This window comes from Eublepharis macularius, chromosome 1 (assembly GCF_028583425.1).
Source record: "Eublepharis macularius isolate TG4126 chromosome 1, MPM_Emac_v1.0, whole genome shotgun sequence".
NCBI classification, from domain to species: domain Eukaryota; kingdom Metazoa; phylum Chordata; class Lepidosauria; order Squamata; family Eublepharidae; genus Eublepharis; species Eublepharis macularius.
The window spans coordinates 135835755-135857583 of NC_072790.1; the positions used below are offsets into that span (position 1 = coordinate 135835755).

The window sequence follows — 21829 nt, forward strand, 5'->3', positions numbered from 1 at the left end:
AGGATTAAAAATACAAGCAGCACTAAAACCTAAGCAAAATAAATTAGTTTAAAACGTGGCATGAAAATATCAAGGGAAACTTACCCTGTAAAGGCCTTCTAGAAAAGGCAGTATCTCCAAAATGCCATCAATAAGGGTATTAAGAAAGCAATCCTAAGCAGGTTTACTTATTCAATGGGTCTTATTCCAAGGAAAGTGTATTTAGGATTACATGCTAAATCTCCAAGGGAGGGAGTTCCAGAGTTTAGTGGCCACGGTGGCAAAAACTCTTGCCTGCATGCCTACCAATTTCATCTCCTGTGGAACTGGCAAGCTGAGAAGGCTAATCATCAGTGATGTGGTTGGAGTAAAAGAATGTTACTTTGTTTATGAATCCTACCCTTACTAAGTTTATGACAATATTTAAGAACATCATATAAAATTAAAAGATACATCATCCATAGTTTAAGATAGCACAATACTGCCACCCTGTGCCTATAGCATAGAGAAATATCAACATTGGCCTCTTCCACAGGATCAACTTTACAGTGAGTTTTCAGGGTATTTGACTGCAAGGATTGAATCTGCTTATTTGTCAGTTGTGGCCCTCGTAAAGCTTCAGTTCTTCAATTCTGCACTTGAGAGAGTCAAACTGAAGTAGTGTCTTTTTATATTTCTGCATTAGAAAAATGTCTCCTTTCTGCTGTGGGATTTTGGGGCGGGGGGAATGACATGTCAGTACTTTCATCAGTGTATTTTGTTGTTGTTGTTAATTTGCGCATGCAGTAGTGTTGCCAGCTCTGGGTTGGGAAATTCTTGGTGATTTTGCGGTGGAGCCTGGAGAGGTGAGGTTTGGGGAGAGAAGGAACCCTTCAGCAGGCTACAGTGTCATAGAGTCCAGCTTTCAAGGCAACCATTTTCTCTAGAGGGACTGATCTCTGTGGCCTGGAGATCAGTGGTAATTCTGGGAGATCTTCAGCCACCACCTGGAGGTTGGCAACCCTACATTGCAGCATTTTTTCTCCAGCGTTGCAGCCCTTTTATTATTTTTGTTAAAAAAAATCAATGCTGCAATGTTGTTTTAACAATAAATAAATAAAAACACAGGAAAAACAAACATCTATTTCCAGCAGGTCTTGTTTCCTGATAACTTTTTGTGTTGTGAGAAGACAATTTACTACCAGGGTCAACTGCCTAGGTTAGCATGCATACATAACACAAAAACATTGATGACATTTTTCTAAAATGCATCAGGGCTGAGAGTGGCAGGAGAAGAAAGGGGAGGAAAGGATGCAGTCACACATTGCTGTTCACCAATCAGGATGCAGGGGGATTGAGGGGAGGGCGAAAGGCAGGGCCAGGTCTTACCCTGAAGAAAACATTCAATCCTTTTTTAAAAAGACATAATATCTTTGATGCAAAAAAAGTAACATTGGGATATATGCACAGGGAGAAAAGTCACAGAAAAACTGGGGAAAGATCAATTCTGTGGCAGATGTAGCCTTTCTCCATGCAGAATGCCAAAAAGTCTGAGATATTTTGACCATGCGTGCAGAATCTGGAGGATAAATTGAAGCTGTATGGGACCAGAACCAGCAAAAAAGTCTACAGCGGAAAAGACCTGAGAGAACTAGGAGGTTTGTTTTTTTTCTGGAGATTGGTGAGATTTAAAGTGTGTCTGCTTTATTCTTTGCTGCCAGTTTGTTTGCCATACAGTAAGAGAAAGCAGTAGGGATCCCATTCCCCCAGTGGGAACAGGGGATCCCCCACACCCTGTCTCTGTCCCCTGTCACCACTGACCTGGCTGGTGGGGGCGATGTATGGGGAATGGGCCTTGGAGCTCCAGAGTGCACTACTGTGTGCTCTGGAGGTCTTCTTTGTCGCGCTGGGAATGATCTGGCACTAGCACCACTTTCTGTCGTGTAGGAAGGATTGGAACTATTGCAGTCCTACTCTACTACTGCAGTATCTCCAGTCCTACTCTCACCAGATGGCCAAAAAGGGCACCATGATTGATGGCATCAAAAGATGCTGAGAAGTCCAGAAGAATCAACATGGATGCATTCTCTCAATCTATCTCTTGGAAAAGGCTGTACACTAAGGAAACTAAGGCCTTTTTAGTACTGAAAGGAAGTCAGAATCCAAACTGAGAGGGGTCCAGAATATCATCCATATAACCTCAGAAGCCTTGGGGCTGAGAGGACACTAAATGCTTGACCACCTTGCCCAAGTATGGAGTATTGGAAAATGGAGGTTGTTAAAATCAGAGGCATCTTTTCAGAAGTGGATGCACCGCAGCGTCTTTTAAGTGCTGCAGCAACTGGACCCTTCACCAGGAATGCATCCACTAACTCCACCATCCATATGCCTAGAATTCATCTGGATACTCTTAAGCTACTAGAACGGGCAACAGCCAAGCATTCAGGTTACCAGCCTCACTCAGAGATCTTGTCCTCAGGTTGTACAAACTGAAAAACATTCATCAAACCTGGACAAGTAGTAACTAGAAGGTAAACCAAAATTCCAATGATACCTAATATAGAGTCTAGATTGGACTGGATATACGTGATTTTATCTGTATGTCTGGCAGCCCAGCACTGTGCCAGCACTGAAGCTGGAGCCATCTGCCACAGCCACTCTGGAGCAACCATGGCCCCTGGCTAGGATGGGGTGTGGGGGAGTAAGGGGGTGGTGGTGGTAGATGGGGGACCAACACAGGAGAGGGGCTCAAAATGACCTTGCTCCATGCTGGAGTGTCCATATTATGGCTGAAAACAGGTTTAGGAAGGATTGCAGAAAAGACAGGCAAAACCTGGAAGATGCATGAAACCACTGTGATGCTGTTGGGATGAAGGAAAAATACCTGCTTCCTAATAGCGTCCCTGCACAAGGCGTGTTAAGTAATCAAAGACACGGACCTGGAAGATATAAGATCAAATCCCACTCCTGCTTTTCCCTTATGGTATGCTTCTGCGTATGGTGTGTGTTACATGCTGTCAAGTCACCTCCGACCTATGGCGACCCTGTGAATGAAAGACTTCCAAAACATCCTATCATTAATAGACTTGCTCAGATCTTGCAAACTGGAGGATGTGGCTTCTTTTATTGAATCAAGCCATCTCATTTTAGGTCTTCCTCTTTTTCTACTGCCTTCAGCTTTTTCTAGCATTATCGACTTTTCCAGAAAATCTTGTCTTCTCATGTGACCAAAGTATAATAGCTTTAGTTTTGTCATTTCAGCTTCTAGGGAGGATTCAGGCTAGTACCCATTTGTCTTTTAGGCCATCCAAGGAATCCAAAATGCTCCTCCAGCACATTTCAAATGAGTAAATTTTCTTCCTGACATAATCAAAAAGAGTCCAGTAGCACCTTTAAGACTATGCAACTATATTGTAGCATAAGCTTTCGAGAATCACAGTTCTTTTTTGATTTTTTTTATTTTGCCACTACAGACTAACAAGGCTAACTCCTCTGGATCTACTTCCTGAATAACTGAATAACCGCAGCCTGGTACAGAGTTCCTAAAACAGGCACGACCCTTTTCACACGCTCAAGAGCCAGCGGAATCACAGCACGGACCCGCACTAAATCGTCCCGCATCAGCAGCGTTGGGCACAGGGCGGCGACGCAACTTCCGTCTAGCAGCGGAGACCAACCAATCGCCGTCTCTTCCCAACAGCAGTCATCACACTTCGCCTCACATGACTACCGTCACGTGTCAGGCGTGGCCTCGGTCACATGAATGGCGCTGCGCTAGTGGGGAGGGAGTCACATGACCCTTGCCCGTTCTTCTCTGCCTTCCTCCTTCTTGCTCGGTCATGTTAGCGGAGCCCTCGTAAGCTTTTGATCCGAGAGCTCCGCCGCGTCTTGCCGACCATGGGGCGCCTCGGCCCCTTGGAGGGTGCTGCTTGGCTCCGGTCTGGGGCTCTGCTCTGGCTGCCTCTTCTTCTCTTGCTCCGGGGGCTGCAGGGAGACGCCAGCCCCGTCGTAGCAGCCCAGAGCAGCTTCAGTTACCAGGCGCTGTGCGGGTGAGTGGGAGACACACGCACCCCGTTGCTGTCACATTAGCCCGGCAGTTAGGGCAGCTGCCCTGCTCTAAGGGCTGGTGCTGGCCTCGCAGGCGCCGCCCAAGGATAGTTCCTCGATTTCTGGAGAGCGCCTGGCATACAGCTGATAGTGATAGAGCTTAACAGTTGTAACACAACTCCCTGCCTAGGTTTTTAAGCAGGTTTTTAAGCCTTTCTCTATAGTAGTTTCCATCTTTTTAAGTTGTTTGGTGTAACTTGGAGATTCTATATTTAACAAAAGTTGCTTTTTGCTTAATTTATGATCCGGGACTTTCTTTTGTAGGGAATGAGACAGCTTCTGTCCTCCCTTGGCAAATGTTAGACTTTATTGTGTGTAACAGCTTGTATAGGAAGCGTGTTGCTGTGTAGCTTGTAAAATGCTTACATGGATAAATGAACTCTTTGTTTCTGCAGTTTGGCCAAAGTGCAAAAGCAGTACCTTGCCATAAAGAAAAGAGAGGCAACCTTTTTGGCCCTAGGGCTGGAAAAAAGGCAACACCTACCTGTAAAAATGTTGATATGCTGGCAAACAAAATTGGGAAGGGATAGATGACCAGGGATAGATGACCATACTTGACCAGATATGCTTGGAACAAGCCAAGACCAAGCAGTATTGTTTAGCATCTCAGGGGTTTGCCTTGGACTTGGGCTGATGACTGTGCAGGTCTGGGAGGTGATGCCTGATGCCTTTTCTCGAATAACTGACCCCTACAGTGCTGCCAGTACCTTGGTTGCTTGAGCAGAGCTCTGTCTCTGGTTGCCAAGCAGAATGGCCTGTTGTGCTGCTGTCAGCACGTGCTGTGGGGTTCCCTATACCTGCCATGAAGGGTAGTGATCTCATTGTTTTCTGACATTTAGTATATTTCTTTGTAATCTGTTTTTAGTACATTGTTGGATTTACTATAATCACTTTGTCAGGGCATGTTTAATAACATTTCCCTAAAAAGAATGTTATTGCAGCATGTGCTTTGTTGTTTTTCTGAGCCTTCTGAAATCCAAGGGGATAAAATTATTATTGCTAGATATGTATATAAACTTGATTAGTGTGCTTGGACCCAGTGAAATCAAAATAATTGCATAGGATTAAAACAGCATGTGTAGTTAGAAACCTAGCAGTTGGAACCGGTTTTTCCTGTGCTAACGTAAGAAGATAGCAGGTAAATAGTGGGGAAAAGTCACTTATTCCAGGACATGGAAGAGCTGTTACAAAATTTCTAGGTGGGTGTAACTTCATTGGAAAGCAGGGAGGAGGTTCAATTATCTGTTACACTTTATGTAAAGGAAGCATTCTATGCTCAGAGTAGCTTGGAAAATGTTAACGCCTTAAGCTTGTGTGCTGTGTCTCCATATTAAACAACAAAGTCATACTGTTTTAGTGTTCAAATTATTTTACATATATTATCTCAGTAATTTGTATGCTAACATTGTAAGATAGGCTAATACTATGTATTCTCTAGCTCTCTCAGCAATGTTTCCGGCTTGTGTTTTTTTGAGGAGTGCAGCTGCAGAGAAATGTTAAGTGTTTCTGGTAATGTTTCCTTTGTTTACATATATACAAGCAGAACATATTGAAAGCAAAAGACGACTTCTGCAGGTAGCAAATCAACTAATGTTGCATCCTACTACCAGAGAGGGCCTGTAGCCCCACCAAGATGGCAATCCCCAGTTTTGCTGCCTCCAGCCAGATTTGTAGCTCTTTCTCTGTGTCATTCTCTCAAGCTCAAGCTACCTGTTCCTCTTATGCATTCCCCTTTCACAAATGTGAAAGCAGCAAAACCAGGCCACCTGTAGGCAAGATAGAGATTTTTACATACTTAGGACTCCCCAGATATGCAGATCCTCTCTCTGTGGCATTTCCAAATAGTTTTTTTGTTCTTCTCCCCTTCCCATTTCTTCCTAGTGATTCCTTGTATGCCCTCAGTGAGCTGGGGGCAGGGGAAAGCATGCCTATGCCTGGAGGAATCCCTGAGTATATAGAAAAAATATTTATTTCCTATTTATCCCCCAAAGCAAACTTGCTCCCCTTGAAATAGGAAAATGAAAACAGTGTGTATGTGCTGACCTTAGCCCCTGGGCAGAATGAGCACCGAACAACCTGCTTGCAGATACCTTCACTCTGCCTGGCTAGGCTGAAGCAAATGGCTTGCTTCCCTACAGCTTAGTGGCAGGAGGGAAACTGAAGCAGGAGATGCAACATCAGGAATACACCCCTGCTTAATTTCCTATCGCCTTGCCAAGATCCTTAAGTGTTCTGACACCGTAGAATCCTGAACACTCCTTGTTGGGAAGGAGGTTAACTAGCAATTACCCTTGGCCTGTTTAAGGGGTCCTACCCATTTTATAGCTGAGTATCCATCCCCATCCCAACTGAAGAACTCTAAGCACAGAATTGAGGAGATGGAAGTATTTTGTTGCATTGCTCAGGGTGATGAGCAAGTTCTTTGCCTGCTGTTGAGCAGCTTACGGCTTTTGTGCTTTAGAGGAGGGAGGGAAAATCTCCCATCTTTTTCCTCCTTCTAAGAGAATTGGATGAGTCAATTTTTCGGCAAATTTTCCATGTTCACAGAATAATTGCTTAATAAAACTAATAACAATGAATGTTGTATTGGTCATTGCCAATATATCCTTAGGCAAGTCTGACAGTTTCAGAGTTGTAATTAATGTTTTTCAGGCAACTATCCCTCAGAGCTGTAAGAGTGCTTGTGTGTTTTACAGTTTGTTAAGTGGGGAGGGAGTAACACCACAAATACAAATAATCCAAGCAGGCTATGTAGGTAGAATTTCAAAGCTATAGTTCTGCATGTGTTCTCTTACATCCTGGAAGGGATATTGTAATCATCCATCTAATATGGAACTGATGAGGTGCCCCAGTGACCTCTGTGAATGAGAGTTATTGTCTTTAAATTTTACAAACATGACTGCAATAAAATAACTTCTAGAAATGCTTAGAATTTGCTGAAATTAAACATTTACCCCAGCTTTGATTAAAAATAAAAATAAAAAATTGTTTACTAAATGTTGACAAATGGTGATGGAAGTAATTTTGGTGTTATAGGACTAGACTTTTGTATACCCAAAATACTTCCCCTGTGATTCCTTGCAAGTTTCCCATTTGTCTGACTAATAGCAAGCTGTTCTCTTTGCAGAAGATGGGTTGTCAGCCACTTGTAATCTCATTCTTTCCCAGAACTTTATTCCTTGAAGTAAACATAAATGGATTGTTGCTGCATGTGTTTATGAGAGACCATTGAAATGGGTTAACAAAAATTAAGAACATATACTTATCAAATACACACACACTTCTGAGTGAGAAGATTAGGAGAACTGGAGTAGATTCTTGAGTATGTACATATAAGAAAGCTTAACTAATTAGCTTGAGTTATAGGACCTTTAAAGCAAAGAATGTATTTCAATGGGGAATATGTGGGAAAGCAAAAAGCACTGTTCATGCTGTGTTGAAATCATTCTAAATTTGAATAATCACTTAACCTCGCATATTGATTTGTTTAGTAAATGAGTTGTCCTGCGTATGCAGGGTTTCCATCCATAGTATGTTGGCTTCATTCAATAGAGATAATGAAAGAAAACAACCTCTTGTTTTGGTGAGTCTGTCCGGTACTGTCATACATGACAGTACTTCTGCTTTTATTGTTATGGCTCTTATTGTTCTAGCATAGAGCAATTCAAATGTTTTAATGGAGTGAAATTGGACCTAGCAGATATATGCTTGAGGTTGTCATGCAGATGTGTTCATTTAAATTTCTGCCGCCTTAAATTAGCCATTAACTGGTAGAGGAATAATAATAACATAATAACAATAATACTGATTTATATGCCACCCTTCAGGACAACTTAATGCCCTTTCAGAGTGGTTTACAATGTGTGTTGTTATTAGTATAGTAGCACTCAGTTTAAAACTGACACGGTAACACTTGCTGGATGCTGTTCTCTTATAAATGTAAATTTAATTTTGGATGCATTAACATTTTCTTAGAAATTAAGGTGTGTGTTTTGTAAAAGGAACTTGTTTTATACAGGTGGGAATGTTACAAAATTACAAATTCTTGAACACTGGGAAGTACAGAATAACCGTACTAAATCAGTTTGACTATTTACACCAACATCTTGAGCCCTGCCCATGTAATCTTTATTTTACCACCACTAAATATCAATGGTAGTTTACTGTCCCAATAAACAGGAAGTGTGCATGATGTTCTACTATGATACGTGGCTTGTTCTCCCTCTCCCTTTCCTGCTGGCATTCTAATTTCACCCTAGATGGATGGAAAGACTGGGGCTCGGTCTGGTCTTGTATGCCGCGGGTCCCCAGTTCAATCCTTTGCATCTCTAGTTAAAGGATTTCAGGAGACAGTTGTTAGAAGAGACTCGCTTCTACTTGAGGTCCTGAAGAGCTACAACTATTCAGAAACAGATGGGCCAAATGGTATAAGGCAGCTAAATATATGAAAACCTGTATGTAAGATCTTACTTTCCCCTCTTGGCTCAGGTCTTGCAAAAGCAAACGAAATTAAATGGTTCAGTAGAATTTTTAGGCTCTGGCCTGGATAGCCCAAGTGAACCTGATCTCATCAGATCTCAAAAGCTAAGTAGGGGCGGCCTTGGTTAGTCAGCTGCCCTGAGCTCATCTGTGGCAAGGGCGGGGTATTAAATAAATAAATAATTGGATGATAGACCTCCGACAAAGACCAGGGTTGCGGAGGCAGGCAATGGCAAACTACCTCTGTTAGTCTCTTGCCTTGAAAACCCCAGCAGGGGTTATCATAAGTCACCTATGACTTGAGGGCACTCTCCACAGGATTTTTAGAATACTTAAGACATTCAAACAATGAATTTAAGCTTAAGGCACTCTTAAATTTTTATACTATGCTTCTCAATTTCAGTTTTGCTCAGATTAATTGAAAGTGTTTAAAATCTTGACAAGACAGACCGTCACTGGCCAATAACAGGTGAAATGTCAGAATGAACAAATGCAAAGTGAAAACATTCCTGTGTAAGCTAAAATCATGTGGTAGTCAGATGTCCTGGTGCAGGCTCTTTGCAGAATTCCATGGAACTGAGCATAAGCAGGATTTAACTGCCTCATGATGCAATCCTATACAGACTTCCTCCAGTCTGTTTTCATTGATTTTAACTTTCAGAGTTCTGTCTTAGGGAAAATCCACCCTCTAAATGTTCAGTTTTAGAACATTTAGTTCCTCTTCATTGCACTGTGTCTATTCTGTGATTTTCTGTCACATGCATTTATAAAGGAGTGTCTTCCCCAAGTGGTATATCTTCCTCTGAAATTTTATATAGTTTCAGTCATGGAAACAGCCCTCCACTTTGATAACTGTTGATCACAAATTATAGAGCTTATGGAGGCAATAAGAGAAACTAGTTTAAAATATTCTTAAATTATGTAGATTGTTGTTCCTCATTCTCCACAATATCTACCAGGGAAGAATTCCTATTTAATTTTTCCACCCTCTAAACATCCATATTAAATGCAAATTAGATGTATTTTCTACTTGCCACTTCCTTCTCAACTCACTTAGATTGTGGAATTTTGATTGAGAAATTCAGTTTGGTATGTAGAGGATTGAAAGATAATATAGGTTTGGTAAGGAAATGCCTTGGAAGACACTTCTTTTGATATACCTTAATTTATTGGTAAGGCATCAGAATGACCATTAAAAAAGAAAAATTACTACCCTACTCTGCTGAATTTTTTTTATCTTTGTTTTGTGAAGTGACAGGAAGCAGAGAAGGATAGGGGGAGATGATATCAGGTGCTGGGCTTTGTCCCTTATGGAGCAAAGGAAGTACATGAAACCCCCACCTGTATCTGCTCAGAGGCAACCTGCCCCTGAAATATACATGCTTCAGAAGGAAGGAGACTGCAGTTAATTCTTAGTAAGGGAAAGGTGGTCTTTGCATACTCAGAGATACTTTTCCTGGACTTAGTCTTAGTTGAGAATAGACTCACAATTTCCAAGCTGCCCAGTTTAATATGAATATAGAATCTGTTTCCACGATGCGGTTTTAAGATATACTTTGTATGCACTGAAGTGGCAGTAGGGGTGTGCACCAAAAATAATTTTAAAAAAATCTGGGAAATCCAGAGTTTAGTTTTAGGGATCTCAAAAAATCTGGGATTCCTGAAATCTGGGAAAGATTTCAAGACAGATCAGAGAATCTAAGATTTATTTGCCGTTATTCCCCATGGAGGGAAAATATCTGGGGGCTATCCAGTGGGCTGGGAGGGGGCATATATTTCAAGGAAACTCCACCAAATTTGCAGAGAACTTTCTCCAGACTGGCTCCTGATTAGCAGAAGGGCATTTGTCTTCAAATATGTAGGTGTAAACTTCAGTCTGTTACCACCTTTCTATCTTGAATTCTGTGTGCACAGAAGCAAGAGGTCTATAGTGAGAAGAACAGGAAAGATGGCCTAAATAAAAAAGTTAGAAATGAATGCTGTTATGAGCTCCTTTTTCAAAGTCTGCATGGTCTGCTGTTGGGAACCCCGCCCCCCCCTAAAATACAGTTTATATCATTTTAGCTTTATGCAGTGTTCATGTTGACCCTCCGTCCCTGGGATTCCTGAAATCTGGGAAGCATTCTCTGATCTGGTTAAGCTGTACCAGAGAATCCCAGATTTATTCAGCCATTATTCCCTATGGGGAAGACTATCTGGGAGATATGCGGGAGGCTGATGGGGGGTAATTTTCAAGGAAAGTGCACCAAATTTGCAGGAAACCTACTCCTGACTGTCCTCTAAAGAACTCCTCTAAGTTTCAGGAAGATTGGACTATGGGCTCCTGAAGAAGCTGCCCCCAACCACTTTCCATTGTTTCCTATGGGGAAAACATTTCCAAGCAGGCTCCTAGGCAGAGACACACAGGGGGACGGCTACTAGTGGCCAAAGGCACATTCTCAAATGCAAGAGGAAAGCCTAACAGAGCCAAACTGAAGCAAGGGAATGGCTGCATTGCCCCAGAATCAAGGGGACTGACATCAAAACAGAGAATCATGTTAAAACAGAATTCCACCCAAACCAAACTGAAGCAAACTGAAGCACTGTTGCACCTTAGCCCATCTGAACCAATGTTGTTCACAGAAGGCAGGCAGAGAGCTCCTGCATAGATTAGTCACTCACTCCTGGTTTCCTGTCTCACTGCCCCCCTCTGCTTTTTTTTACATGCAGGAGAGGCCAAGGGAGGAGCAACCAGAAGCTGAATCCTCATCTCTTGCATTTACCTGTATTTATCTGGGGTTATGGATCCAGGTTCCTGGATTGGATTCCAGGTTCTCTGGTTTGATTCAGGGAAGCCAGATTTAGCTGCATGGGTAAAAATCTGGCTTCCCTCCTAAACCCTGGATCTGGATTGCACACCCCTAGGTGACAGGCCTGTTTCTGTGCCATATCGCTTTAGGCGTGAGGGCTCACATATTGGAATATTTCTTCACAGAAAATTCCACATAGAAACTAGTATGTTAAAAAGAAGTTAGACCAGAGCCCTTCTCATTAATACCTAGCTGCATTTGTGGAAATATTGCTGTTTTGGAGTGTATTTAAACATGTGAGTCCCTTTTGTCTGAAGTGGTATGACCCACAGCAGGTTTGCCCCTTCATTGAGAACTAGGCCTTGGACATACTGTTGCTTAGAACTTCAAGTAGCCTTTTTGCCTGACTTGGTGCATGTTGCATGGCAAATATTCTGTGGTTTACTGGGAGTCATGTGATGTGAAACCGAAAGCTGAAAAGAAGGCTTCCTTAGGGTCATGCTTTTGAAGTAGATGGTCTGTTAGGTGTAGCTTTTTGAATCCGTGTGCTGATCCATGGGCAGGACTTTAAATTACCAACCTTCATGTTCAGCCATTAAAATACTTCCAAGCCATATAAGAGCCACCTGCCCTGTGCTCTGCAGGCTGGCTGGCTCTGGGCTCCTCTGGAGTAAAGCTGCTGGCTTGGCTGACTAGACTTGGGAGGCTGGAAGTTGAGCTGGAGCACATGGCTTGAACTTAGTGGACCAGTTGATCCAGCAATATCAGGCTTCAGCCGAAAAAGGCTGAGTGGTAATCTGGCTCAGCTGCATCTACTGGCAATTACTGAGGCTCCTGAGACTGAGCTGTGCCTTGGCCAGGATTCTGTGAAGCAGCACAACTCTCAGAGCCCAGTTCTGGATCCAGGCTTAGATTGCCTGCTGCTAATTTGGCGCTTTGCCTTCTTTGTTCCGTCTCAGCCCAGGCCTTCTGCTGATGCTGCTCGTGTGGGATCGGGTTTGTTTCCTGGCTGCCAGAGGTCTAGTGGTTATCTCTGAAGCCCCTGGCAAGGTCTCCCTGGCAGAGTCTGGTAGGGTGGCTTCTGTTGCTGCTGGAGCATGGTTGGCAGGTGCTGCTGCAGCATCAGGCCCTCCCTACTCCCACTGCCCCTCTTGGTTCCTTGGTCTTGGCTCCTTAGGCTCTTCTTCTGAGCCCTCCGAGTCAGAGTCACTGGGCTGTCATGACACCACCTGTGAACATGGAACACCCCAGTGGCTTGGGTCATATTTACAGAGCTTCTGTTTTGGCCCTTGAAAAGGTGGGACAGTGTTTGATCCTGCTGTGCTGCAAGCCTGGTTAGGATCAAGTCCTTACAGCTATTAAAAATCTCCCTGTTAGGCACTAAAATGACTGTGGAATTCCTCGGTCCCGTCTGGGGATGCTATCCTGTCTAGTTATGCCCCTAGTTGTAGTTCTTACAGCTTACTAGAGGAAAGCTCCCAAGCTTCTGTCCTTCCACAGGCTGTGAGATGAACGGAGAGAGCTGCTGTAGCATAGTGGGTTGTGAATCAGCACTCTGATGGTTCAAATCCCACTGCTGCCATGAGCTCTGTAGGTGACCTTAAGTAAGCCACTGCTCTCAGCCCCAGCTGTATTGTGGTCATAATAATAACACTGACTTTGTTCACTGCTTTGAGTGCGGCAGTATATAAGTACAGAGCAGCTGTTATTCTTAGGAGGGGACTTTCTGTAAACTGGCTTGCTGCTTTTAATCTTACAGGTGGTTTGTTTATGGGTTTAAATATTTCGGTTTTATTGTTAGCTGAGTTTTAAACATTTTAAAATTTATCTGATATTGTTAGTTGATGACGTTTAATATCTACATCTTTTTTGAAGAAGGAAGGGCACAAATGCTGTAAACAAAGGGTGAATGTGTTGAACTCATTGTTGCTTAATGCTCAGAAGTTAAATATGAGCTATCAGTAGCAGTTCAATTTTAAATTGATCTTATTGATGTTTAAAGAAACAGGTTTATCAAACCTTATTTCACTACCATCTTAACTTGATTATTTCTCTGGTGTGTGGCTTGTTAATGTTTCATTGTTTCCCTTGAATTTACTCATTTTGAGTAGTGACCTAATAGAAATACTTGACTCTGGAAGCATTAATATACAGATGGGGAAAATTTATCTTTTCACATTAAATACTAAGAAGCAAATTTTGGGACAGAGAGAAGTGCAAGTGCAAGCAAACTTCAGCTTATGCAGTAAGACTTTTCCCATCTCCTTTCTGCTGCAACCCGTGCTACCATTACTCCAGTGTTTTGGGGGGCTCATCTTCATGTGGTGGCATGAATAGGCACCTGGAAGGAGGAGGTGATGGAAATCAAGGTCTCCCCCCTGAGTTAGTTGAAGTACCTTCTGTTCTAGGATTGCCGACTTCCATGGTAAAGGCCCGGAGTTCTCCTGGAATTACAACTGATCTCCAGACTATGGAGATCAGTTTCCTTATAGAAATGGCTGCTTTGGAGAGTAGACTGTATGGAATTATACTGTGATGAGATCTCCATCTTCACCCCAAATCTTCATCAATTCCCCACCCTGGAGTCAGCAACCACATTCTCTCACAGGAAGCCTTTTAGATTCTGGCTATTGTATACCTCTCTTACATGTGCACAGTCACTTTTCCAAGATGTAGCTGGCTTGTGTGTCTTAGTAAAGATGAATCCTTTGTTTCACTGCCGTAAAATTATCTGAACTGTATCTTTCAAGAAGGTGGTTGGTGATATAGCAATAACATTTCCTGTGTCAGTCCTAAATTGGTTGTTAGCAGTACAGTTGAAGGATTTTCATGTGTCAAATATTAACAAAAGCAGCTGGTTCTAAAACGAGTTGCTGGGTAGAATTGGATATTAGTAAATGCAGTTTGGTGAAATAAATCCATCCTAGACTTCTTTCTTTTTTTAGGTATACGTGGGAAGCTGTTGATCCACAGAAAAATGTGCACTATGAAATAAATCCATGTGGTGGTGTCACCAAGTGTGACAAATCCAGTGCTGTTTGTGCCTATGACATTAAAACTAATTACTCTTTCTCAGTAGGTAAGTCAAAGGTTTATTTACAGTAGTTGGAGTAGAAAACACAACTGTCATTTGCTGGTGCTTTTTCCTTGTGTTGAAGACATCCTTGTCTGGTGCTATGTCTAATAGGAGAGGGGCCATGGCTCAGTTGCAAAAACCTGCTTTTCATGCAGAAGGATCCCTGTTTTAATCCCTGGCATCTCCAGTTTAGAAAAGGACCCAGTAACAGATGATATGCAAGATACCTGACACCCTGGAGTTTAATTCGTATAGGATTTTCTATGGGGTGAACTAGAAGAGATAATTTTAAAAAAACAAGCAAAACTATCTAATGCTTACCAATATAGATCAGGAGTCCCCAACCTGTTTGAGCCTGTTGGCAACTTTGGTATCATGACAGAAGATTATGGTTACTACTACAAAATGGCTATTGCTGGAGGCAGAACCAACCACAATGTTAGGAAGTGGGATCATGTGTTACCGAGCAGCCCCCCCTCCCTCCAGAGGCCAGCCACGAACTGGGTCTGAGTTCTACACTAAAAGACTGCCGTGCCTGTGTTCCTCTAATACACGTGTCAGTTTCATATCTGATGCTGCAACAGACTGACAGTTCCTGGACAATTGCTCTCAAAACTCTTACGTGGCACTGCCCTGCTCAAGCTTATATCTGGACTCTCCTGTGTGATGCTGCCCTGTTGCCAACCATGGACTGTGTCTTAAACGCTGCTCCCTTGCCTGCCATGAGAGCTTGCCTCACTCTGGGCTCTAGCTACGCTGCCAGCAGCCAGACGCCAGCCAGGGGAAACCTTCCGCGAGGGTGGCCAGGCGCTCCCTGGCCAGCTCCTGCCGGGAGCCTCCCGTGGGCTGGTTGCCCTCACTACCAGACAATCTGCGGGTAAGCCCTAGCCAACAGCCAAGAAGCAGAGGGGAACAGCCTGCTTTGGGAAGCCATTGCGAAGAAACGAGCAGATCACGTACGCTGCAAGAGAATCCCACTCTCCTCCGCATTTCTTAACACCTAGCCAGAATGGAGATTGATCATCAGTCAGCCAGGGCAATCAACAAGCGCACATCAAAGCAACCTTTGAACTCCGGGCTTGAAGGCACCAGGATGTGCGCTGGGAACGAGCAAACGGCCCGGATCCCCTTCTTCCTTTCCAGCCCCTCTCCCCAAAGGTGTCATTTATAAATTAATCAGACTTCAAACATGGTCCAATCAAGGCAGTCCCGATGGGCTCAATTTCTTTGATTTAAGTCGTGAGAACCACAGAATAAGGCGCCAGCCCCTGGGTGCTCTGAGGGTATATAAGCTAGCCTCTCGAATCCGAGGGCGCGCGTCATTCCTGTCCTAATTTCAGTGTTACCCATCTACCTGGGGTCTTGGTGCAGGCACTGGACCCCCCCCCCCTTCGCTGCTGAGATCTCTACTCCACTTCAGGAAGGTGAGCTTGTCCCAATTCATCGTGATACCCAGCTTGTGTATTAGTCTCTAATTATCCTACTCTGTATTCCTTAGCTCTTGTATGCAATCTTGTATGTGTGTGGAAGATTAGGCATACGCTACGCCATTAGAAAATACACGTTATTGATTGAATACTTGTAGTTTGCCTCTTTGTCACAGAGATTTCCGTTTGGCAAGACCTTGGTATACATTGGCTAGATCCGCGCTGTTCTAGTTCTGGACTGCTAAGCTAACTCCCCGTCCTGTTAACAGAGCAGTTCCAGTAACACATGCAGAACTCTTTTAACAGTGACTCTTCAACATTTCAGGAAGATGCTGCACTTAAACGTTTAAAAATATTTTCTTGCATACAGACAGCTTACCTTCTGTCACATAGTCAAGAGTCTTGTGATGTGGTGGCAGTTGCTGCCAAAGGAACTTTTAAAGAAATTGCACAGCCAATCAGAAACTCTGCTTGAAAAAAGCTTCACTGGGCCATACCCACATTCTAAACATTAGATGTGTGCCAGGAAGTGTTGGTTGGTGCCATGGTGGCCATGGGTGCCATATTGTTTCTTACTCAAAAATAAGCTAAAATCCTATTGTATAAGACTGATTAAAATATGAAACCTATTATACGTAGTGTTTAAATTGCATGAAAAACATTTCATAAAAATATTGTAAAAAATTGAGACACAGAGACCTATGCCTAGAGGCATAGAAAAGAAAAGAAAAACAACCACACATCAATCATACCTTTTAACAAACTGATTTCAAAATTGAGTTCTAGTTCCTTTTGAATATAAATTACTTGGGCTATCAAGCTTGTTTTGGAGTTCCTCTTCTGCGGTTTTAGCCCTATATTTTGGTTTTACATGTGTTCTGTTACAGGTCTGTGATATATGTGTACCAGTCAATTTTGAAGCATATGGACTAAAGAGTAAGGTTTGGGATAATTCAACCATAGTAGTAAAATGGCCTAAAGTGATAGGTATTGCTTTTTCTACACTAGTGCAAATTTCATGACTTTCATGATAGCTGCATAATTCTTCTATCCAGTTTTGAGAAGACAGGTGTGCATTCATAAATACATACTATCAGTTTGTGTAAATTAAATTGTACACCAAATAAACATGGTCTGTGTATGTGTACTGCCGATTCAAGGGATGGTTCAGACATTATGGTCTTGATCTTCTATTTTTGCTGCCTAAGGCCTAGAGAACACTCCTTAGTTTCAGCTTTTTCCAGGAATGATAGCTTGCTTAGCCTATCTTTCCATGTCCAGAATTGGTGGGTAGAAAGGGAGACAGCATAATCAGCACAGTCCATAATAACAAAACTAATCTTTGTCAGAAATTCAGTAGGTGGCATCAAGCAAGCCACACCCTATAAGTGCCAAGTAGTAAGAAGAATGAATTATGCCAATAATGAATTCTGCAAACAAAAGTGAAATAAAAATACTGTTTTTTTTGTCTTTCTTTGCTGCTGTATTCTTTGTGTGAAAGCTAGCCAGCCTACCAAAGAAGGAGTGCCTTATAAAGATATAAGAGTGACTCTTCCTGAGTCCGAATTTGTTTGTTAATTAGCAAACATCTCTTTGCTCAATGTGACTTTCTGGGCTGCAGACTTTAAACTGCCCCAGTGCTGGGTCCCATCTCTATTCTAGTATTTAACATGCGTTCTTGTCTTAGAAAAAAAAGGTGTGTATGAAGCTGGTAATTTCTCTTAACTATGCCAAAGACCTCTCTCTCCTGTAGGGAGTGGAGTCTGTGGAGCCTGCATTGTTTAAGGAAGTTGTTAGCCAAACTGCCCTAAAGATGGGGAATTAATAAGCAGCAGGCTGCTATTAAGGGATCATGACCAATGTATATCAGGGTCAGAAGTCCTGGACCCCGTCCAGTAAAAGAGGAGACTAATACTTCAGTGAATCAAAGCCTTTACATAATAATCTTGAGAATACAGAGTACAAGAATCATGCATGCATTCATTACAAGACTAGGAAATACAGGTAGGAAAAATATAGAGACTTGCACTAGCAGGAGTATCGTTGATGGGCAATACACACCTGTCCAGTGAGAAGCAGAGATCCTTGGCAGCGAGAGTGCTTAGTGTAATGGCCAGCACTACACTCGGTAGAGCGGAGTAGGAGTGAGATGGAGGGAGAGATGGGGAGGGGAGGGGTCTGAGCATCTCCCTTATATAGTCAATTTCTATCTTGGGGCAGGACAAGTGAAATGATCTGTACCCCGTTGATGGTCCTCAGGAAATTTAACAAAAGCAATTAATGTGCCACTTTAACAGGACACAAGATATCCGGGATGGATAATTTGGAATCTAATGTTTTTCTTGGTAACACCTCGAGAGAACGGGAGAGGGGAAAGAGCGGGAAGGAAGCGATTGAGTTTATTGATGGTACTTGGTGACACTGCCACAGAGAAGAAAAGATATAAAGGAAGGATAAATGGGGAGCCATCTGCATTTTATTGCAGTCTGTTTTGATAGTTGGAGGCAATTGTCTTGATGTGGGATTCCCAGAGTTTGAGGCGCCTTGCTTCCTGGTATCTGCACATCAAAAGTGCAATGTGCAATTAGTTCATGACAGCAGCACTGGCTTTGCTATGGCATCCACAGGAAAGATAGTTGTATCCACTTCTCCTGTAGGGATCTTAGCAGGGGCTGGCATCTTGGCAAACAGGCCCATTTATCTGGGTGCAGTGTGGCCACTCCAGAGTGTTTGCAGAGAGGGTGGCTTGTGGGTGCTGATCAGGGGGTTACCCTGCCAGTCCCATGACGTTCCCCTCTTCATGTATCATATTGACCTCAGTACCAAGTTAAGCCCCATTCATACATAAAGTCCATGTCCAGATTCTGTGAGGGGGGGTGGGTGGGTTCCAGGCAACAGAGTGCTTCTAATGAAAATCAATTGCTGCAATACCACTGAAGCAAAAAGATTTTGGATACAAATACAATTATTAATCCAGAAGATTTTAAAGTTTAATATACAATTGAAACCAGAGTCTTTTCTTATGGGACTGATGGACACTCAGTTGGAAAGAAGTGTGGAACTTTGTTTTTATGTATGACCATGGCAGCAAGTAACAACCACCACCACCACAAAAAACAACAACAACAACAACATTTGATTTATATACCGCCCTTCAGGACAACTTAATGCCCACTTAGAGTGGTTTACAAAATATGCCATTATTATCCCCACAACAAAACACCCTGTGAGGTGGGTGGGGCTGAGAGAGTTCCAGAGAACTGTGACTAGCTCAAGGTCACCCAGCTGGCTTCAAGTGGAGGAGTGGGGAATCAAACCCGGCTCTCCAGATTAGAGTCCTGTGCTCTTAACCACTGCACCAAACTGTCTCAAGATTATTACGTGTGCAAAACTGGAAGAGTCCAACATTGTCCACAATAGAGGAATGGCTGGTGAAAGTGCTGGAATTTGCAACAATGGCAAAACTTCATTAATTAGAGAAAAGACAATAAGTTCATTTGTTGTTGACTGGAAGACCTTGTAGACTTTTTACATGAAATAGATTTGATGAACAGTGGGTTTGTGGAATAAGGACTTTGGACATTCGAAAAAAGAGAGCTTTACTTTGTAACATACAGTGATTTTAGAATTATACTTATTTGTAGTGGAGAAAATTGGAAGCCTCTTTTTAACTTACATAGTTTCTTTTTGTTGTTGTTTTGATATATTTGTGTTTGTTAGTTGTCATTCTTTGGTTATTCCCTGTGCAGTTCTCTGTCTTATTTCCTTTAGATAAAATTCTTAATAATCCCTCACTTTTCAAATCGTTACCTAAAAGCTTTGCAGAAACATGAATTTTTCTGTATGAGTTGTTTTAACATTGCTTTAAACAAGTGATTTATTCATCATTCTGAAAGGAACACTTTATAAGTGCTGCATTTAATACCTCTTCAGCACTTTGCATAGGAAAAACTTTTTTTCCATCTGGCATTCTCATGTTTTCTTAATTATTGGAAACAAATTCATAAGACTTATTGTGGTGGTTAACAATACAGAAGATCAAATGCATGCTAAATACTAGTCGAACTATTCGCCAACATGCTGTAGTTAATGAATGACTGTCAGTAAATGTTATGTTTCATTTTTTGTTTCCTTTAACAGTAGAGAAAGGAGTCCATTTAGTTATACTTGCCCACTCTTGTACCTTACCTAGAATTGTAGGGAGAATTGTTATCTTTCCAGTGCTTGTATAGGCCTCTGGCTGTAGTCTTCCCTGAGGAGGTGTGTGCGCATGAAACAACTGGCAGCAGCTGGCTCAGGTTGTTGGGCAGGGGAGTACACCCCCCCCTCCCCCACATTTCTCCTCACATTGCATATGTATGCTGAAGAAGAAAAGAGACTTTTCACATACTGTGAATTTCCAAAGCTATTTCGACAGATGAACTCACTTATTACTTCGTGGAATTTTTATGAGTGGACTTTTCACTGTTTGGACTCTCTTCAGTTTTCAGGAGCAGCGTGCCTGCACCTTTACGTTTCATTGTTTCACAGCTTTCTAGCCTACTAGCTTGAGCTTATTGCATGACTACTGTGTTTAATATATGCAATTGTATATTTACTGACTTTCATTATATTTCGCTTTGTTGTATGATTCTTGGATCATTTACCTCCAATTGCAGAGTGTTCTGCCTTGTTTCTGTACCAGAGTTCCAACCATGGCACATATAACACCTATCCTCTGACAGCTGCACTAGTTACCAGTTGAGTACCGGGTCCGGTTCAAGGTTTTGATGTTAACCTATAAAGCCCTATGTGGACTGGGCCCAGCATACCTTTGGGACCACCTCTCCCCATATGTTCCCCGGAGGTTGCTTCGATCAGCTAATAAGCATCTGCTGATGGTCCCCAACCCCAGGGAGGTCCGTCTGGCCTCTACCAGAGCCAGGGCCTTTTCAGCCCTGGCTCCGACCTGGTGGAACTCTCTGTCTGAGGAGACTAGGGCCCGGCGGGATTTGTTATCTTTCCACCGGGCCTGCAAGATGGAGATGTTCCGCCAGGCATTTGGTGGGGGCTAGGCTGTCCTCTTGTTGTCCGTACCATTGAAGAACGTCCATCACTCATGCAGGAGCTCACAAAGTCCCTGAATTTTAATATTCATATCCGCCACTGAGAAATGTTATTGTATACGGAAAAATGTTTTAAATGTTTTAATTGTTTATTCATAATGCTTTTATTGTTTTAAATTCTATGTTGTAAATTGTTGGTTGTTACACCGTCCTGAGCCCGTCTGACGGGGAGGGAGGTCTAGAAATGTAATGTAATGAAATAAATAAATAAATAAATAAATAAAAAATATATTGTTTAAAAGTAAATCTCATCATATTAAACTCTAAACTGTTTTGATTTGCGAAAATAATCCAGAATAATAATTCGGGTATTTAAGACGCTTCAGTATGCTCCGTAAAGATTTGGAGCACATCAAAGTGAAAAAGCCAGGGAAGCTTTTAACCTCCCCCTTGCTCCAGCTGACTGGTGGAGCCCGCTAGTCAGTTGGAACAAGGGGGGGTTAAAAGTTTAAAGCACTCCCCGTGCCATTTGCAAGTGGCACGGGGAGCGCTCCAAACTTGTGGCTGGGAGGAATGCAACTGAGGGAAGGAGACGGAGCTGGGAGGGAGGAAGAGGGGCTTGCCCCAGGTACAATGGAACTCTGGCGAAGGAGAGGGAGGACAGAGAGGAGGGGGGCAGGTGCCATGTGGCACCCATTCTAGAGGGCTAGAGAGAATGGGAGGGGGTAAACTTTGCTCTAGCTGATTGACGGGCTCTGCCAGTCAGCTGGAAAAAGGGGAGGTTAAAGAGCTCCCTGAAACCACTTGCAAGCTGCTCGAGTAGTGTTTTAAACTTTAAACCCCTTTTTCTCCAGCTGACTGGCAGAGCCCACCAGTCAGCTGGAGCAAGGGGGGGTTAAACCGCTCATCGCTAAAGTTTAAAGTGCTCCTTGTGTTGCTTGCAAGTGG

The 21829-nt window shown here is 42.8% G+C and overlaps 1 protein-coding gene across 1 annotated transcript in view; it reads left to right on the plus strand.

Moving 5' to 3' along the window:
• Window positions 1-3762: 3762 nt before the first annotated feature.
• The window catches only part of IGF2R (insulin like growth factor 2 receptor), a 123754-nt gene continuing 105687 nt past the window's right edge, over window positions 3763-21829 (plus strand). Inside the window, exons 1-2 of the mRNA XM_054970116.1 lie at window positions 3763-4007; window positions 14279-14412. Coding sequence (XP_054826091.1) covers window positions 3856-4007; window positions 14279-14412 — 286 coding nt within the window. The 5' untranslated portion in view covers window positions 3763-3855. The remainder of the gene's footprint in view (window positions 4008-14278; window positions 14413-21829) is intronic.